Source organism: Coregonus lavaretus, assembly GCF_964263955.1.
Source record: "Coregonus lavaretus genome assembly, contig: HAP1_SCAFFOLD_8532, whole genome shotgun sequence".
In the NCBI taxonomy this organism is placed as follows: domain Eukaryota; kingdom Metazoa; phylum Chordata; class Actinopteri; order Salmoniformes; family Salmonidae; genus Coregonus; species Coregonus lavaretus.
In genome coordinates this window covers 1-20,453 of record NW_028158698.1, presented here as the reverse complement: position 1 = coordinate 20,453, position 20,453 = coordinate 1, and the positions used below count along the sequence as shown (strand labels likewise).

Here is a 20,453-nt window from a genome sequence, read left to right as displayed (position 1 = left end):
TTAAAAAAATATTTTAGACCCTTTTCATGCAAAATGTATAACAAATATTTTTCTCGTTTGTTTTAAAGAACTTTGTATCCCTTCATATGCCGAACTAGTTGCATTGTGGATTTTGCCTAAAACATGATTTTAGAAAATATTCATTGAAAAAAGCTTTTTAAAAAACCACATTCGAAAACCTTTGTATGTTGAATTCTACATATGTCCTTCTAGTCCTAGTGCTGAACGTTAAAAAAATATTTTAGACCCTTTTCATGCAAAATGTATAACAAATATTTTTCTCGTTTGTTATAAAGAACTTTGTATCCCGTCATATGCCGAACTAGTTGCATTGTGGATTTTGCCTAAAACATGATTTTAGAAAATATTCATTGAAAAAAGCTTTTTAAAAAACCACATTCGAAAACCTTTGTATTTTGAATTCTACATATGTCCTTCTAGCGCACACACACACACACATACATATTTGGCAGCCACCTGAAACAATCTGAGCCGATGTTCTCTAATTCTCTATCTTCATACACACTAATCAATCAAAGACTACAGTGATTCCCTCTTGCCTGATAGTAGGCAAGCAGGCTCTAATCATGGTTGCCCAGTCCATCAAGTTGCTACTGTTATTTATGGGCGATAGACAGCCGGAGCCCACTGCCCACGGTCACTGTTTTACTGATTAGAGAAAGACACACACTGGATCTCAGGGTCCCAATAGCTATTCACCAGCCAGCCAGCCAGGCGCATGTGTGTGTGTGTGTGTGTGTGTGTGTGTGTGTGTGTGTGTGTGTGTGTGTGTGTGTGTGTGTGTGTGTGTGTGTGTGTGTGTGTGTGTGAGTGTGTGTGTGTGTGTGTGTGTGTGTGTGTGTGTGTGTGTGTGTGTGTGTGTGTGTGTGTGTGTGTGTGTGTGTGTGTGTGTGTGCGTGAGCAGTGGTGTGTTTAGCCTTGAGCCAGCTGGTGAATAATAGACAGATATGTTGAATCTCAGAACAGACAGACAGTCAGTCATCTCTTCATCTCACGCTGCATCTCTCACCCTGCCTGCCTAGCCACTAATCATACCTCCCTCTGTAACTGACGAGGGCCAGACAGACAGACAGACATGCAGAGACAGGGGAGTGAAGAAGGGATTCAGAGAGGGATAAAGAGACAGACTGATACGATGCAGATGGACAGAGAAAAAGCAAGAGAGAAAGGGAGAGAGAACATTTAGAGTGAATGAGATACTGTACATGGATCGTCAGTGTGTACTGGATCGGCCCCGTGTAGCTCAGTTGGTAGAGCATGGCGCTTGCAACGCCAGGGTTGTGGGTTCGATTCCCACAGGGGGCCAGGGGGGCCAGTATGAAAATGTATGCACTCACTAACTTTAAGTTGCTTTGGATAAGAGTGTCTGCTAAATGACGTAAAATGTGTTGTCTGTTAATTAAGCTTAGAGCAAGTTTCAAAATGTTCTTTAGAAATGAAAAGTTTTTTTCCCTCTAGATGACTGACCTTTTCTGATATCACCTACCTATACAGTCTAGCTCTCTTTACCTAGCTAATGGAATATCTACCTCTCCCTCCCTCACTCCCCCTCCCATGCCTCAATTTTTCCTTTCTTCTCTCCGTCTAACTTCCCCCTCTCTCTTTCTCTATTTAATGAAATATCACCCCCCCCCCCCCCCCCACTGCAGAGGTAATGTAATTACCTCTGCAGTGTTATTAAGCTGTTTTATTACACACATTCACACTGCCTACCCTCCCGCCTGCCTGCCTGCCTGTCTTTCTGTCTGTCCACTTAACCAGGAGCCATAGGTTTTCCTCTCTCACACAGAGGCCAAATGAAAACATGCAATCAATGCTCAACGTGTCTCAGAAAGTGCAGTACAGTTGTCAATGTGAATCGTTTCTCATATTTCCCCCCCCTTTCGAAAGGTTTAGGCTACTTGGGATGATGGTGGTACAGTATGTTGCCTCACCTACCTTTGTGGAATGTAGCCTAGTTTTTATATACTTCTGATAAATGACTAGAATGTACATCTCCACATGGCCTATCTTCCCTATAGGCCTAGACTTAGAATTAAGAATTAAAATGCAATCAAAATGCAAACAATACAGTTTTCGTTTCATCGCTGATGCTATGTGTCAGTGTGAATCGTTTCTCATATTTCCCCCCTTTCAGGGATATAACATTAAAATTGTATAGCTAATAGGCTTTGTGTTTGTAGATCGACTGAGGTGAATGAACCTACTGCAGCCAAGGTGATAATGGCTGGGGTCAATGTAGCTCACTAAAACTCAAACCCTGGTTACGGCCCTGGCAACAGGTGCCGGGGAGAGAAGTATGGGTAGATGTGCATCTAAGCTGGCTCTGAAGGAATACACTGAAAGTTAATGTGAAACAGTCAAGTGGATGATCTGAATACCGTTTAACCCACACGTCCCTGCTCACTTCAACAGCGCTATGAGCTGATGTTCTTTATAGACAAACAATTATGGCATATATTATTATTATTATTATTATTATCATTATTATTATTATTATCATTGTTATTATTATAATTATAATTATTAGTGTTATTAATATTATTATCATTATTAGTATTATTATTATTATATAATATGATTACATCTGTGTGACAGGCCAAACTTCGATCACCCATAATCAAGTCACTAAGAGAAGAACATTCAAACAAATCTGTGTGTGTCTGTCTGTCTGTCTGTTTGTGTGTGTGTTGTACGGTGGAGATTTGTCTGGCTCTCATGCGCTTATCTAACTCTTAAAACAATAAGCATATTTAATGCAGCCCTTCATTTGTGTGCATGTGTCTCAGTATTAGCGTACATACGTTTATATGTGTGTGTGTGTGTGTGTGTGTGTGTGTGTGTATGCATTGTTCTCCGTCATGTTAGTTTCCTGGCTGTTTTCGATGAGTCTCTCCTCTCAGCTCCCAGATCGATATCGGATGAGGATATTAGAGTCAGTATTGATTGTAATTTCCTGCGACGCTCATTCCAATCGCCCGCCTTATCACCAATCTAATTTCTATCTGCAGCACTGTCAGCGATCCAAAAGAACCAGGGAATAACCAATAAATGAATAACAAATAAATTAATATTCTAGCCAGGCATTCTCACTCCTGCATAGATAAACAGGGTGCTTGAATGGAGAGTGTCTGTGTGCATGTGTGCGTGCAAGAATAGATATCTCCACACAGATTGAATGAGTGTATAGGGAAAAGCATACCTAATCTAATGATTGGATGCTTGTGATTCAGGCTTTTGTGTCGCTGGAGATTTGATGTTGTTTACTGAAGGACGAGAAAGGAAACTAATATTTGGGATGCTTTCAGTTGTATCCCACGTGGGACAGGATTCAAGTGTTTACTCCTCATATCAGAGCAAGCATTAGAGTTATGGTTGAGAATACAAATGTGATGATCATCTCTTTTCTCCAACTGGGGCCTAGTTATTTTCTCCCTCCCTCTTACTATACCTCTCCTCTCTACCCTTCTTTATCTCTCTCCTTCTACCCCTCTCATTATATACCTCTCTACATCTCTTCATTTCATCGCCATCCTCTCCCTATCTATCTTTCTTTCTCTTCCGTTCTCCCTCTCTTTATCCTGTCATTCACCCTCCTCTCTCTCTGTGCAGTCTGTCCTGCTCTGTTCAGTTAGATGTGGTAAAAGCAGACGGAAAGCAGGTCTATTATACTGCCACTCAGCCTGGCATTAAGTACTTCTCTCCGGAGTGGTTTTACTGCTGTGCAAAAGTGTGAATATTTGGGGCTCTGCCCTCTCTCTCCATCCTTCCTTCCCTAGCCGTGTCTATCTAGCGCTGTGTTAAAGTGGATATGTGGCCTCCATTTAAAAGTCCAATCTCAGCAAGTACAGCTGCCATGCCCCCTTGCCCACAGTAAAACACATTCACTGTCTGTCACATAGGAACCCGATGCCACACAACTATACTAAATTGAATTGGAGCAGTGAAGTTTAACTCAGACCTGGCCAGAGCTAAGGACATAATGACATTCACTTCACTGTATGGGACAAGGAGAGACAGAGTGTGCAGCTATTGTAACTCTACAGACCCCATTTAGACGATGTAAAAAAAGCTGTGCTACTGTCACCCACCCAAACCCACTGAAAACTTCACTCCATTTCTCCACTTCAGGGGGGAAAGAATTCACAAATGATTACTGCACGGTATACACTATCATATCATACATTCCCAATGTCCAGCATTTAATATCATACATTGATGGCAGTTAACTCATCCTGTCTTCTATCTGTCTAAATAGAGACCTGTGGCCTAGTATAAGAGGTGTGGTGAGTAATGCATATTTGTGTGTGTGTGTGTGTGTGTGTGTGTGTGTGTGTGTGTGTGTGTGTGTGTGTGTGTGTGTGTTAATACGCTTGTGGTGAGGGGTCTTTTAGTCATAATCTTCCGTTCATAGTGAGCTCTCATATTTTCCTCTCTACCACCACAGCAGAGTCACTCTGTTAGTGATAGGCCACAGGGTGGGGGTGAGAGGGTTGTGGAGGAAGAAGAGGAAGATGAAAGAGGGGGGCTATCAGACCTAATGGTGTGGGTGGGACTTTCTCTACCTATAAGGCCAGGGCTAAGAGATAGTCAATCAGTCAGAACGGTTGGGCAGCACATGAAGACTTCTATACCTAAAGACTTTCAAATCTGAAAACTTCAACAGCTGAAGATGAGGTTGAGTCTGGTGTTCTCTTCTCTGCTCTGTGTAGCCACATGGATGACCGGGCTCGATGCAAGTGAGTTCTTACCTCTTATTTTATGACTGAAAGTGTGTGTGTCGGTGGTGTATATATGTAACGTGTAGCTGTGTAAACCAGTAATGTATAACCATGTATAACCCTCTATAGGCTTTGGACCAGTCAACACTTGCTGTCTTCAGCTGACTCAGAAAAGAATCCACCCTAAAAAGGTAGTGGACTACACCGTACAGACTACAGCACTGTGTCCCATCGAAACCATAGTGTGAGTAACCTACATTCATATTTCCTACACAGTCATACTACACCGTAAAGATAAGAATGCGTCCTATTGAGAGTATCCTACAATGTCATACAGAACCACTGGTTTTACTTCACTACCAATGTCGTTATCAGAAAATGACAAAGTGAATAAAAAATGACCTCACCAGAGGAGACAATTGACCTCTTGATTTATCTACTTCAAGGTTACACACCGTAGAAAGGAAGAGGATCTGCGGTGACCCAGGAAGTGATTGGGTGAGGAAGGCCATGGCAAAGGTGGACGAAATCAAGACAATCAAGAGAGAGGAGGAGGAAGGAAAGGAGGGCGAGACAGTGACCAAGGCACCGGCAGTGCCACGTAAACAGGGAAAGGGACAAAAGAAGGGAGGCAAAAAAGGAAAGGGGAAAGGAGGGAAGAGGGGAGGAAAGAGAGAGGGAAGAGGGCGCAAGAGAACTGGTGTACCAAAACCAATTGTGTAACTGAGCACAATTGATGTTAGGTCTAAATCGTGGACTTCTGCCTGTAGGAGGAGAGCAAGATAAAAATAAAAAAAAGTTAAAAAGTAGTACAGTGGCAAGGACATCTACCGATGTTGACATGTTGTAAATCAAATTTTATCCATGAGTACATTTCTTTTTTTTTCCATGAGGACTTGACACAAAGTTGTTTTTTACTCCCTGTGTCACTGATACATGGGACCAATGCTGTTTTAGTAAACGTTTTTATCTTACTTTTATTCTTGCACTGGCTGCCACTACCGCATGTTTGAAAAAAGGTTTAGGCTATTTGGGATGATGGTGGTATGTTGCCTCACCTACCTTTGTGGAATGTAGCCTAGTTTTTATATACTTCTGATAATTGACTAGAATGTACATCTCCACATGGCCTATCTTCCCTATAGGCCTAGACTTAGAATAAAATGCAATCAAAATGCAAACAATACAGTTTTCGTTTCATCGCTGATGCTATGTGTCAGTGTGAATCGTTTCTCATATTTCCCCCCTTTCAGGGATATAACATTAAAATTGTATAGCTAATAGGCTTTGTGTTTGTAGATCGACTGAGGTGAATGAACCTACTGCAGCCAAGGTGATAATGTTCTCCAAATACAATTTTAATGTTTTTTAGTTGTATAGAATTATTTCTAAAGTTGAAGCTCCTTTACTGCATCCGGACCTCACTAAAACTCAAACCCTGGTTACGGCCCTGACAACAGGTGCCGGGGAGAGAAGTATGGGTAGAAGTGTATTTAAGCTGGCTCTGAAGGAATACACTGAAAGTTCATGTGAAACAGTCAAGTGGTTGATCTGAATACCATTTAACCCACACGTCCCTGCTCACTTCAACAGCGCTATGATAAATTAGTAGAATGTACGTGTAAATAACATGCTTGTCTGTGTTAAAGTTACATTTGTATCTATTACCTACCCTGCTATCTTAAATTGTCTTTATATTTGTAATTTGTAATACGTGTTTATGTTAAGTCAATAAAACTATATTATCATGATAACTTTTGTCCTCTGGTGGTCATGATGTATTTTAAGTCTTAACAACACAATAAGTCACTGTCACATGATCAGGTCAAACCACAATGATAGTTGTCCCATATGAATAACTTCTCAAAAACTCAATCTCCTTTCATTACAGCCCTGTAATTGTTATATGTGTTCCTGAAAAAGGGTTTTCTTATGATGTTGATATGTGCTTATTTCTGTACAGTGCAGTAAGTGCTTAAGAGCTTCTATAGAACCTGGCCTATATTTTAGCAAGCAGTCTCTTGAGATTTGAAGTTGACTTCAAATGTTTTAGTAAAAGACTGTGTTCTCAAACCTCATACCTGGTAAGGTAGCTACAGTGGTGGAAAAAGTATCCAATTGTCATACTTGAGTAAAAGTATAGATACCCCGCACTTCCTTCGGCAAATCAGATCACGACTCAATTTTGCTCCTCCCTTCCTATAGGCAGAAACTCAAACAGGAAGTATCCGTGCTAAGGTCTATTCAACACTGCTCTGGCCAATCGGAATCCATGCTTCAAGATTGATTTGATCACGCAGACTGGGATATGTTCCGGGTAGCCTCTGAGAATAACATTGACGTATACACGGACACGGTGACTGAGTTCATCAGGAAGTGTATAGGGGATGTTGTTCCCACTGTGACTATTAAACCTACCCAAACCAGAAACCGTGGATAGATGGCAGCATTCGCGTAAAACTGAAAGCGCGAACAATCGCGTTTAACCATGGCAAGGTGACTGGGAATATGGTCGAATACAAACAGTGTAGTTATTCTCTCCATCAGGCAATCAAACAGGCAAAATGTCAGTACAGAGACAAAGTGGAGTCGCAATTCAATGGCTCAGACATGAGACGAATGTGGCAGAGTCTACAGACAATCACGGATTACAAAGGGAAAACCAGCCGTGTCGCGGACACCGACGTCTTGCTCCCGGACAAGCTAAACACCTTCTTCGCCCGCTTTGAGGATAACACAGTGCCACCGACGCAGCCCGCTCCCAAGGACTGTGGGCTCTCGTTCTCCGTGGCCGACGTGAGTAAGACATTTAAGCGTGTTAACCCTCACAAGGCTGCCGGCCCAGATGGCATCCCTAGCCACTCGGCCTCAGAGCATGTGCAGACCAGCTGGCTGGAGTGTTTACGGACATATTTGATCTCTCCCTATCCCAGTTTGCTGTCCCCACTTGCTTGAAGATGTCCACCATTGTTCCTGTACCCAATAAAGCAAAGGTAACTGAACTAAATGACTATCGCCCCGTAGCACTCCCTTCTGTCATCATGAAGTGCTTTGAGAGGCTAGTTAAGGATCATATCACCTCTACCTTACCTGACACCCTAGACCCACTTCAATTTTCTTACCGCCCCAATAGATCCACAGACGATACAATCGCCATCGCACTGCACACTGCCTTATCCTATCTGGACAAGAGGAATATCTACGTAAGAATGCTGTTCATTGACTATAGCTCAGCCTTCAACACCATAGTACCCCTCCAAGCTCATCATTAAGCTCGGGCCCTGGGTCTGAACCACGCCCTGTGCAACTGGGTCCTGCACTTCCTGACGAGCCGACTCCAGGTGGTGAAGGTAGGAAACAACACGTCCACTTCACTCATCCTCAACACAGGGGCCCCACCAACCATTGGGGTGCCAGAGCAGCAAATAGCTTTGACTGGGCTGAGCGGGAACTGTGCTTCCGTAGAGGTAGGGGAGCTAGCAGGCCAGAGGTGGATGAGCGTAGTGCCCTCGTTTGGGTGTAGGGTCTGATCAGAGCCTGAAGGTAAGGAGGTGCCGTTTCCCTCACAGCTCCGTAGGCAAGCACCATGGTCTTGTAGTAGATGCGAGCCTCAACTGGAAGCCAGTGGAGTGTGCGGAGGAGTGGGGTGACATGAGAGAACTTGGGAAGGTCGAACACCAGACGGGCTGTGGCGTTCTGGATAAGTTGTAGGGGTTTAATGGCACAGGCAGGGAGCCCAGCCAACAGCGAGTTGCAGTAATCCAGACGGGAGATGACAAGTGCCTGGATTAGGACCTGTGCCGCTTTCTGTGTAAGGTAGGGTCGTACTCTGCGAATGTTGTAGAGCATGAACCTGCAGGATCGGGTCACCGCTTTGATGTTAGCGGTGACCATGACTGCGTGGCCAAGCACGCCTCCAACTCAATCATCAAGTTTGCAGACGACACAACAGTAGTAGGCCTGATTACCAACAATGACGAGACAGCCTACAGGGAGGAGGTGAGGGCCCTGGCAGAGTGGTTCCAGTAAAATAACCTCTCCCTCAACATCAACAAAACGAAGGAGCTGATCGTGGACTTCAGGAAACAGCAGAGGGAGCACGCCCCTATCCACATCGACAGGACCGCAGCGGAGAAGGTGGAAAGCTTCAAGTTCCTCGGCGTACACATCACTGACAATCTGAAATGGTCCACCCACACAGACAGTGTGGTGAAGAAGGCGCAACAGAGCCTCTTCAATCTCAGGAGGCTGAAGAAATTTGGTTTGGCCCCTAAGACCCTCATAAACTTTTACAGATGCACAATTGAGAGCATCCTGTCGGGCTGTATCACCACCTGGTAAGGCAACTGCACCGCCCGCAACCGCAGGGCTCTCCAGAGGGTGGTGCGGTCTGCCCAACGCATCACCGGGGGCACACTGCCTGCCCTCCAGGACACCTACAGCACCCGATGTCACAGAAAATCAAGGACATCAACCACCCGAGCCACGGCCTGTTCACCCCGCTATCATCCAGAAGGCGATGTCAGTACAGGTGCATCAAAGCTGGGACCGAGAGACTGAAAAACAGCTTCTATCTCAAGGCCGTCAGACTGCACTAGCCGGCTACCACTCGGTTACTCAACTTTGCTCGTCCTAATATTAATATATTTTTTAATTCCATTCTTTTACTTTTAGATTTGTGTGTTTTGTTGTGAATTGTTAGATACTACTGTACTGTTGGAACTAGGTACACAAGCATTTCGCTACACCCACAATAACATCTGCTAAGAAATGTGTATGTGACCAATACATTTTTATTTTATTTGATCCCTTAATAGAAAGTTACTCAAGTAAAAGTGAAAGTCAGCCAGTAAAAAACTACTTGAACTAAAAGTATTTGGTTTTAAATATACTTAAGTATCAAAAGTAAATGTAATTGCTAAAATAAGTATAAATAATTTTAAATGCCTTATATTAAGCAAAGCAGACAGCACCATTTTCTTGTTTAACATTTTTATGGATAGTCAGGGGCACACTCCAACACTCAGATATTACTTACAAAAGATGCCTTTGTGTTTAGTGAGTCCGCCAGGCCAGAGGCAGTAGGGATGACCAAGTGTTCTCTTGATAAGTGTGTGAATTTGACAATTTTCCTGTCCTGCTAAGCATTCAAAATGTAACGAGTACTTTTGGTTGTCAGGGAAAATGTATGGAGTAAAACGTACAATATTGTCTTTAGGAATGTAGTGTATTAAAAGTTGTCAAAAATATAAATGGTAAAGTAAAGTACAGATAACCCAGAAAACTACTTAAGTAGTACTTTAAAGTATTTTACTTATGTACTTTACACCACTGGGTAGCTAAAGGTAAATTAATAAAGTAATAGTGTGTTAAACGGAGTCTGAGGCCATGATCTTCTAAATAATTGTGGTGTGTCTACCTGTTCACTGGAACTGAAGCGTAGCGTCATATAACCACCAATACAAACACCACTTCCTGTACTCTCTAGAATCGAGTGTGTAGCATAGTGTGTGTACAGTGCATTCATGCATGTCTCTATACAGGCCTGGTTTCAACCACAGGTTACATATCTAATAGTTTGTTCTCAGAAAAACAAAACAAATACAAAGAAATACATAATTATTGTGACAAACAGTATATGCAAGATGAAGACAGACTGACACATTAAAACCTATTCTTTCAGAAGCATTTTTCATGAAAGATTACCTAGGCCTAACTGGTCAAAGCAAATACAGTAATCGATGACAGGGCCCGCGAGAGAATGTGTATAGCTGTTTTTTTAGTCACAGATCTTAGATAGAGATAGAGCCTAACTGATAATAAAGTCCCACACAGAAAAGGTTTGCTCCTGTTCTAACACTGTCTTCTTCTTTAACCACTGAGTTGCTTAAGTTAATTTTTTTTATTTTTCTGCCTCCATCTCTGCTGATGATCCCTCCATTATAACCTTTCTTTGGTCTCTATAGAAAAGATAGGAAAATAGTTTTAATGCAGCAGTGTTTCCACCACTGTGGTTTTTGTCAGGTTAACACATGTAGCCTACCTAATGGTGGATAATATGTATACACATGGTAGCTAACATGTGTTAATCACATCTAGTGGGAACCTCTACTTCTGACACTGGTGAAGAAAGGAACAACAGAAGGAGTCCTGATCTTTCCCCTTCTGACTGACAGACTACAGAGAACCTCTCCATCGCTTCTTACTGAACCAAAGCGACTACACACATACATACACACACACAAAAACACAGAATACTGTACGTGCGAGATGCATTCCCAACCCACACGTTTCACACTGTTCACAGAGATGGAATCTGAGTTTATTCTTTGTCTGGCACGTTTTCACTGTACTGGTGACGAGACAGGATAGTGATGTTACTAATGATGAAAACAAAGCAAAACTACAGATACAGGTACAGTAAACACCAATGACTCAGACAGACTCTGAATCAGACTGACTCTCATTTCTTTGGAGAACACAACATTCCCTGTCTCAAACAAACACTTATGGGCTAATTGTAAAATAAATCACTTAGAAAACGCAGTCCTAATCATCGCTACCAGCAATGTAGTAGCAACAAATGATTGTTTTCTAATCTCCCTCAAGAAGAAAGTGCTTTTATGTAAATTATTTTCATTAATAGTCGGAGTCATAATGAATGTACAGTTTGCTTTAAGTGCCTTTCAAGACACCCAACGAGGGTACTGTACATACAAGAGGAATTATACAATACAATAATAATGGTAATATTAACAGATGCTTTTATCCAAAGAAACTCATAGCTGGCACATACTGTATATTGTGTGACTTACACACAACCATACATGTAATAGTATTCATAGTGCACAGAATGATGTGACTTTACAGAGGTGGAAACAGAAATGGAGGTGTTAGTAAGTGGCTGTACAGAGGGGAGGGGAAAATCCGCTGTGGTATACTAGAGCATCCACTACACCTCAAACACTCATACCTACTCCACAGCAGCCAAGCCCCCAAAAACCCTACGGTTAACAGAGATACAGTGTTAACTTTCTCTCTTCCCACATGTAGTAACCTATTTAACATCCACCGCCACTGTTAGTGTAGACACTAACCGATTGCTCCACTGGAGCTCCAGCCATGTTTTACAGTGTACACTGATACAGTTGAAACAAGATGGCCCCCATCTTGAGACCCACTCCACAGCTTTCCCTCTCTCTTGGAGCCATTGAAATATAATTCTTAGTCTAATTCTAGAATGCACAGTCTGGTTCTAACTCTATGGTTGAAACACAGAGGTCACTAGATGACCATGCTAGACTGGGCAATAGTGTTAATATGGTCAGATTTACTAGGTACTAGGTAGAGCTTGTTCTTTATCAATTAGGGTAAGAGGTCAAATTCAGGGTAAGGTTATAGTTCAGGTTTGGGGTTAATCGCATTTGTGTAACATTTGTGTCTATCCATCTGTCCTTTCTAGCATGGCCAGATGTGACGATCATGGAACTTATGGGTAGGTCATCAGTTGTGAAACAAAGTGACTAATATCCACAGCTACAGTAATCAGCAGAAAATGTCACCTTTAACATCAATATCTGCTTTTCTTAACTTACTCCTCTTTAATCATTGGAATGGGTTGCTTTTATATCACTTTTTTCACTTATAGTATTGTAAAGTGCTGCTCATCCATTACTAATGTCTAGCACACACCTGGGTGATGAATGGCAGCCATTTTGCACCAGAACCCTCACCGCATGCTGGATATCCCATTGGATGACAGAGGACAACAAATCGGCAATTTAAAACCATTATTTTAATAAGAAACATTATACATTGTTTAGGCATACTGGCAAATAGCCAGCAGTCATCAAATTCACTGTGGAAGTAAATTCGATTTAATAATTTATAAATATATAAAGATATTCATTAAAGTGACATAATTGTTATAATAGCTGCATATTGAAAATATTCAAACATTCAAAGTCAATAGTCTGATGTACTATGAACTGGAAAATTAATGTTCTTCTATGTCTTGTGGTGAGTTGTTGACCATTGAGAAGCAATTTTGGGGTTGTGAGCTGAAAATGTTGTTTTGTGAGGGTTGTTTTTCGCTAGTTGTGGGATAGTGGTGGTTGTAGTAGTAGTAGTAGTTGAGGTGATGTGATGTTTTTGAGGTGTGTGAGGCTTGTTCTTCTTGTTCAGGTACTGCATGGTTTTCTTTGCCCAGGGGTTGGAAGGGTCAGAGCAGATTCGTATGCCTTTCACTGTGACAAACCTGGGGAAAGAACAGGTTTAAAAAACAATTAGACCGGTCACAACAGATACACACTCAAAAACGTCATGCTTTCTATGAACCAATTGTCCATCTGGGTATAATGCATTATGAATGCATTCATAGTGCGTATATATACTGCATTCATAACAGCTGAAATAAGTAAGGGATAATCAACAGAAAATGAACAACGTGGAGGGGTGTTCAACAACGCGCTAGTGGAGGCATAGAGCCCGAGTTGATTTTCCCTTTTATACCATTGCTATAATTTAACACATTTGTCGCTAGAAATATGTTCATTTGCAGGTAGAAATGTGTTCAACATCCACTGAAGTAGCTAGAAAGCTCACTAAATAGTGACTGTAGTTGCCTTGGTAACCAAACAAACAGACTTGCTAGTTTAGCTGACCAAATCATCAGTCCTTGCTTGCTATTCTGAAAATCTAATTCAACAATGCCAATAACGTTAATATTTTCAATTCGACTTAGTAGTAGTAGAATGTGCAAGAATGAACTAGCCATTGAATTCTATCGTGCTGATATACCGTGCATTATAAGGAAATCATGCATGCTCTAGAATGCCCTTCAAGTCAATCAGAAACGAATATTCAACAATGCCATGGTATAAACACCTATGTACGGTTATAAGCACTTACGTCACTGCCTTGATGTTACACATGGCTGTGTCCTGTAGGTAGTAGAACTTGATCTTGTCGCGGTGCACCGTAGTGCCTTTAATCTCCATACAGCAGGGGATTACTGGTCCACCGGCTACAAGAGAGAGAGAAGAGTTGCATTATCATGTTCATCATCACCATCATTCATTTACACTGTACTTATAAAGCATCATATTATTTTCTCACCATCACCATGGATTTCCATTATCATCAATTTGCTTCCAATGCTAAAACAAACATCTTAAGTGAAATCTAACACGATCTAATCAAATACATGATAAGAGAACACACACACACCTTGAGCAGAAGTAGTGGACATCAGTAGAGTGGTGGTGAAGAGAAGCAGGAGAGAGAGGAGGGCCTTCATTCTGTCTATAGCACTGGCTCTGAGTCTGCAGTCAGAAGTGTGACTCACCAGAACTGCAGCTCCTTTTAAGCCCACCAACCTCATATGGAGAGACACAACATACCCATATGCAAATACTTTTCCTACACTCAGAGAGCATCACAGACTGGTTTCCTCCCACAGACCCCCTAACCATGAGGCCTGTCTCCCCCTACTCTCACTTTCTCATCACTGGTGACAGGTCAGGTTTCCATAGTGGTGGTGAGTGACACTACTGTAGCCATAGTTCTATGACTGTGGCACTGCATGCATGTGTATGTGGACACGTAGAGAGAAGTGCTGTGTTTTGGTAAGAAATGTCATGATAACATGCATGACTGTGTCTCAGTATTAGTGTTAGTGAGACTGTTTAATGAAAGGCCCATGTAGCATTTGAGGCTAAGCACAAGATAGGGTGAGAATGCAAGGGAGGACATTTTCAGAGGCGTCACATCCAAATGGAAAATGTGTCTTAAGTGGGATGTAAAACAATCCATTAACTAACCCGGACTAACTGTGAATAATGTACTGCACACCCAGTAGTGGCAGTACTGTGGAAGATACTATTAAAACGGAAACTTCAACCTGTCACTGTGTGAGAGTGAGTCAGTTACCACAAGGGTCAAATTAGAAGTTGTCAATTAACTTTTCTCTTTATATCAAAGGTTTGCAGCAGTAAAAAATACCTGTAGAGTCAACTAATATCAAACCAAGCACATTACTGTTACAATGTATTTATCTTAACTGATTTAGAAACAGTTTACTAGGTAATAAATACATTAATAACAAATAACAAATCTAATAATAGTTTATTATGAGTAAATAAGCATGTTAGTGTTTGTCATGTAAATACTGTTTGTGTCCAGTTTGAAAATGTCAAGACTAATCTGTAGTATGGTAATGATATTTCCTCCAAATATTCTGCTTGGCCATACAAATACTACGATGATAGTCCAACTCCTATTATGTTGTTATGCACCATGGTGACCATCACTTGGAAGGTAAACTGACAGCGAAAACCCCTAGTCATATTATCTGAAAGTAAAGGTTATCACTGACCAGATGAATAATTGGTTATTATTAGATATGTGTTTTCTGTTGCTGTAGGTTCTGAGGTAGAGTCTTTCCTGAAGAGGGGAGCTACTCATCTCTCCAACCACAGATTATTTAGACCTCTCTGTTCCACTTACACAAAAACACACCCTGTTCCACTGGTTATGATGTGTCTGTGGTCAAAGAAAGAGGCACAAAACAGGTGGAAAAGTTGAGGAAAAGAGGCAGTCATTTGAAAGCCTGTGATGGAGTGTGTGCCGCTTGTTAAGCACAGGTCACAAGTCACAGGTCACAAGCACTGCGGCTGTGGTCGGGAAAGGTTGAGAGGTTGTGTTTTCTCTAGCAGGAGGTAAGCTTGGCTTCTTATATGGTGTTGAGTAAAGCTTAAACCATGTATTTAGATCGTAGGTAGGTAGTTGTAGTTAGGTATTGTAGGTAGTTTATTTAGGTAGTTATTTAGGTAGTTATTGTAGGTTTCCGTAGGTAATTATTGTAGGTAAGTATTGTTTACGGCGGAGCCCGGCGAAGCACGAGGCTAGCTAGCTAGCGGGTAGCTACTGGTAACGTTTAGCAACGGTGGAGAGTTGTTTCCAATGTTATTTCACGCTTAAGAGTACCTGTAATTAAGCCAGCTAGCTACCGACCATTCAGCCGTTTTTCTAACCTCATTATCTGAGCCATCAACGTTAGGTAGTTAGTAGCTACTGTACTTAATTACACCTACTGATTGCAGAAGACAAATGTTAGCTGGCGTCGGGTAAGTTTGGCTTTATACATAGCTTGGGCTTTGTCGAGTAAGGCTTAATTATGTATTTAGATTGTAGTTAGGTATTGTAGATAGGCCCGCAGCACGAAGCTAGCTAGCTAGCCGTTTTTCAAACAAAGTCAACACAGTAGCCATTGCTAGCTAGCCAACACGACCAGCTAACTGTACTGCAGTAGCTAAATACAATATATTTGTGCTAGCTAGCCAACGTTTAATTTTTGCTGCGTTATGAAAGGAACTAGACACGGACACGAATTATCTGTTTAGTGTGTTAACACACTATTGGTAGTTTGTTGTAACCAAGTATTGGTGCTAAACTGTGTTTTATTGGATGCTAGCATGCTAGTTAGCTATGGCGCCATAGTTAGGCATCGTGGGCTGTTGTGGGTAGTTATTGTAGGTTAGCATTGTTTTCGGCGGTGCCGGGTGTAGCACGAAGCTAGCTAGCTAGCCGTTTTTCAAACAAAGTCAACACAGTAGCCATTGCTAGCTAGCCAACACGACCAGCTAACTGTACTGTAGTAGCTAAATACAATATACTTGTGCTAGCTAGCCAACGTTTAATTATTGCTGCGTTATGAAAGGAACTAGACACGGACACGAATTATCTGTTTAGTGTGTTAACACACTATTGGTAGTTTGTTGTAACCAAGTATTGGTGCTAAACTGTGTGTTATTGGATGCTAGCATGCTAGTTAGCTATGGTGTCATAGTTAGGCATCGTGGGCTGTTGTGGGTAGTTATTGTAGGTTAGCATTGTTTTCGGCGGTGCCGGGTGTAGCACGAAGCTAGCTAGCTAGCCGTTTTTTCGAACAGAGTCAACACAGTAGCCATTGTGTGCTGTACTGTGGCAGCTAAATACAATATATTTGTGCTAGCTAGCCAACGTTTAATTATTGCTGCGTTATGAAAGGAACTAGACACGGACACGAATTATCTGTTTAGTGTGTTAACACACTCTTGGTAGTTTGTTGTGACCAAGTGTTGGTGCTAAACTGTGTGTTATTGGATGCTAGCATGCTAGTTAGCTATAGTGTCATAGTTAGCTAGCTGAATAAAGTGGGTTGAGTCTATTCCTTGAAACATTGAACCGCTGTGGTTCACAACAATTCTGATTTCTAAAGGTGGAAGTTGGGAGAGTTTTTGTTCGGGTGGTTCAGTGAAACAATTATAGTTTCTGAGGTGGAAGTTTTGGTGAGGGAGGCCCTGCTCTCTCCTCTCCCAGATGTTTAGTTCATTTCATTCCGATCTCCTCTGCATTATTGTAGCCATTTGCTACAGCCTGTCAACTATGCCTCTGCCTATCCCTGTTCTCTCCTCTCTGCACAGGCTACACAAACGCCTCACACCGCGTGGCTGCTGCCTCTCTAACCTGGTGGTCCCTGCACGCACCCCACACCTGGAGTTCCAGGTCTCAGGCAGCCTCTGGAACTGCCGTTCTGCTGCCAACAAAGCTGACTTCATCCCAGCCTATGCTAACCTCCAGTCCCTCGACTTCCTGGCGCTGACGGAAACATGGATTACCACTGAAAACACTGCTACTCCTACTGCTCTCTCCTCGTCTGACCATGTGTTCTCGCATACCCCGAGAGCATCTGGTCAGAGGGGTGGTGGCACAGGAATCCTCATCTCTCCCAAGTGGACATTCTCAATTTTTCCCCTAACCCATCTGTCTATCTCCTCATTTGAATTCCATGCTGTCACAGTCACTAGCCCATTTAAGCTTAATATCCTTGTCATCTATCGCCCTCCAGGTTCCCTTGGAGAGTTCATCAATGAGCTTGACGCCTTGATAAGTTCCTTTCCTGAGGATGGCTCACCCCTCACAGTTTTGGGGGATTTCAACCTCCCTACGTCCACATTTGACTCATTTCTCTCTGCCTCCTTCTTTCCACTCCTCTCCTCTTTTGACCTCACCCTCTCACCGTCCCCCCCTACTCACAAGGCAGGCAATACGCTTGACCTCATCTTTACTAGATGCTGCTCTTCTACTAATCTCACTGCAACTCCCCTCCATGTCTCCGACCACTACTTTGTTTCCTTTTCTCTCTCGCTCTCCTCCAACACTACTCACTCTGCCCCTACACAGATGGTAATGCGCCGCCGCAACCTTCGCTCTCTCTCTCCCACTACTCTCTCCTCTTCCATCCTATCATCTCTTCCCTCTGCTCAATCCTTCTCCCTCCAATCTCCTGATTCTGCCTCCTCAACCCTCCTCTCCTCCCTTTCTGCATCCTTTGACTCTCTGTGTCCCCTATCCTCCCGGCCGGCTCGGTCCTCCCCTCCAGCTCCGTGGCTTGATGACTCATTGCGAGCTCACAGAACAGAGCTCCGGGCAGCGGAGCGGAAATGGAAGAAAACTAAACTCCCTGCCGACCTGGCATCTTTTCACTCCCTCCTCTCTACATTTTCTTCATCTGTTTCTGCTGCTAAGGCCACTTTCTACCACTCTAAATTCCAAGCATCTGCCTCTAACCCTAGGATGCTCTTTGCCACATTTTCCTCCCTGCTGAATCCCCCCCCCCCCCCCCCCCCCCCTCCTCTCTCTCTGTGGATGACTTCGTCAACCACTTTGAAAAGAAGGTTGACGACATCCGATCCTCGTTTGTTAAGTCTAATGACACTGCTGGTCCTACTCACACTGCCCTACCCTATGCTCTGACTTCTTTCTCCCCTCTCTCTCCAGATAAAATCCTGCGACTTGTGACTGCAGGCCGCCCAACAACCTGCCCGCTTGACCCCATCCCCTCCTCTCTTCTCCAGACCATCTCCGGTGACCTTCTCCCCTACCTCACCTCGCTGATCAACTCATCCTTGACCGCTGGCCATGTCCCTTCCGTCTTCAAGAGAGCGAGAGTTGCACCCCTTCTCAAAAAACCAACACTCGATCCCACTGATGTCAACAACTACAGACCAGTATCCCTTCTTTCTTTTCTTTCCAAAACTATTGAGCGTGCCGTCTTTAGCCAACTCTCTTGCTATCTCTCTCAGAATGACCTTCTTGATCCAAACCAGTCAGGTTTCAGGACTGGTCATTCAACTGAGACTGCTCTTCTCTGTGTCACGGAGGCTCTCCGCACTGCTAAAGCTAACTCTCTCTCCTCTGCTCTTGTCCTTCTAGACCTGTCTGCTGCCTTTGATACTGTGAACCATCAGATCCTCCTCTCCACCCTCTCCGAGCTGGGCATCTCCGGCGCGGCTCACTCCTGGATTGCGTCCTACCTGACCGGTCGCTCCTACCAAGTGGCGTGGCGAGAAGCTGTCTCCGCACCACGTGCTCTCACCACTGGTGTCCCCCAGGGCTCAGTTCTAGGACCTCTCCTATTCTCCCTATACACCAAGTCACTTGGCTCTGTCATATCCTCACATGGCCTCTCCTATCATTGCTACGCTGACGATACACAACTAATCTTCTCCTTTCCCCCTTCTGATAACCAGGTGGCGAATCGCATCTCTGCATGTCTGGCAGACATATCAGTATGGATGACGGATCACCACCTCAAGCTGAACCCTGGCAAGACGGAGCTGCTCTTCCTCCCGGGGAAGGACTGCCCGTTCCATGATCTCGCCATCACGGTTGACAACTCCGTTGTGTCCTCCTCCCAGAGTGCGAAGAGCCTTGGCGTGACCCTGGACAACACCCTGTCGTTCTCCGCTAACATCAAGGCGGTGACCCGATCCTGCAGGTTCATGCTCTACAACATTCGGAGAGTACGACCCTGCCTTACACAGGAAGCGGCACAGGTCCTAATCCAGGCACTTGTCATCTCCCGTCTGGATTACTGCAACTCGCTGTTGGCTGGCCTCCCTGCCTGTGCCATTAAACCCCTACAACTCATCCAGAATGCCGCAGCCCGTCTGGTGTTCAACCTTCCCAAGTTCTCTCACGTCACCCCCCTCCTCCGCACACTCCACTGGCTTCCAGTTGAAGCTCGCATCCGTTACAAGACCATGGTGCTTGCCTATGGAGCAGTGAGGGGAACGGCACCTCCGTACCTTCGGGCTCTGATCAGTCCCTACACCCAAACGAGGGCATTGCGTTCATCCACCTCTGGCCTGCTGGCTCCCCTTCCTCTGCGGAAGCATAGTTCCCGCTCAGCCCAGTCAAAACTGTTCGCTGCTCTGGCACCCCAATGGTGGAACAAGCTCCCTCACGACGCCAGGACAGCGGAGTCACTCACCACCTTCCGGAGACATTTGAAACCCCACCTCTTTAAAGAATACCTGGGATAGGATAAAGTAATCCTTCCCCCCCCCCCCCCCCCCCCCCCCCCCCCCCAAAAAAAAAGTGTAAAGTGGTTATCCCACTGGCTATAGGGTGAATGCACCAATTTGTAAGTCGCTCTGGATAAGAGCGTCTGCTAAATGACGTAAATGTGCCCTTGAGCAAGGCACTTAACCCTAATTGCTCCTGTAAGTCGCTCTGGATAAGAGCGTCTGCTAAATGACTAAAATGTAAATGTAAATGTAAGTGTTCTTCAGCCCCCTGAAGGTCCCCTTAACGTTCTTGGGACAATTGTGTCATGGTCCCCTGGAGGTTTTTGTCACGTGATGGTCCCAGGAGTCCCAAACCATT

The 20,453-nt window shown here is 43.7% G+C and overlaps 1 protein-coding gene and 1 long non-coding RNA gene across 2 annotated transcripts; one reads left to right on the top strand and one right to left on the bottom strand.

Moving 5' to 3' along the window:
• Positions 1-4,617: 4,617 nt before the first annotated feature.
• On the top strand, positions 4,618-6,493 carry LOC311123678. The gene is made up of 3 exons (XR_014612629.1): positions 4,618-4,760; positions 4,872-4,986; positions 5,189-6,493. It is a non-coding gene; the product is annotated as an uncharacterized lncRNA (long non-coding RNA).
• A 6,192-nt stretch (positions 6,494-12,685) lies between these two features.
• On the bottom strand, positions 12,686-14,056 carry LOC311123677 (C-C motif chemokine 4-like). The gene is made up of 3 exons (XM_084197923.1): positions 13,971-14,056; positions 13,653-13,767; positions 12,686-12,999 (listed from the first exon to the last, which is right to left on the bottom strand). The coding sequence occupies exons 1-3, from the start codon at positions 14,038-14,040 to the stop codon at positions 12,750-12,752; spliced, it is 435 nt and encodes a 144-aa protein (XP_084054049.1). The 5' UTR covers positions 14,041-14,056; the 3' UTR covers positions 12,686-12,749.
• Positions 14,057-20,453: the final 6,397 nt, after the last annotated feature.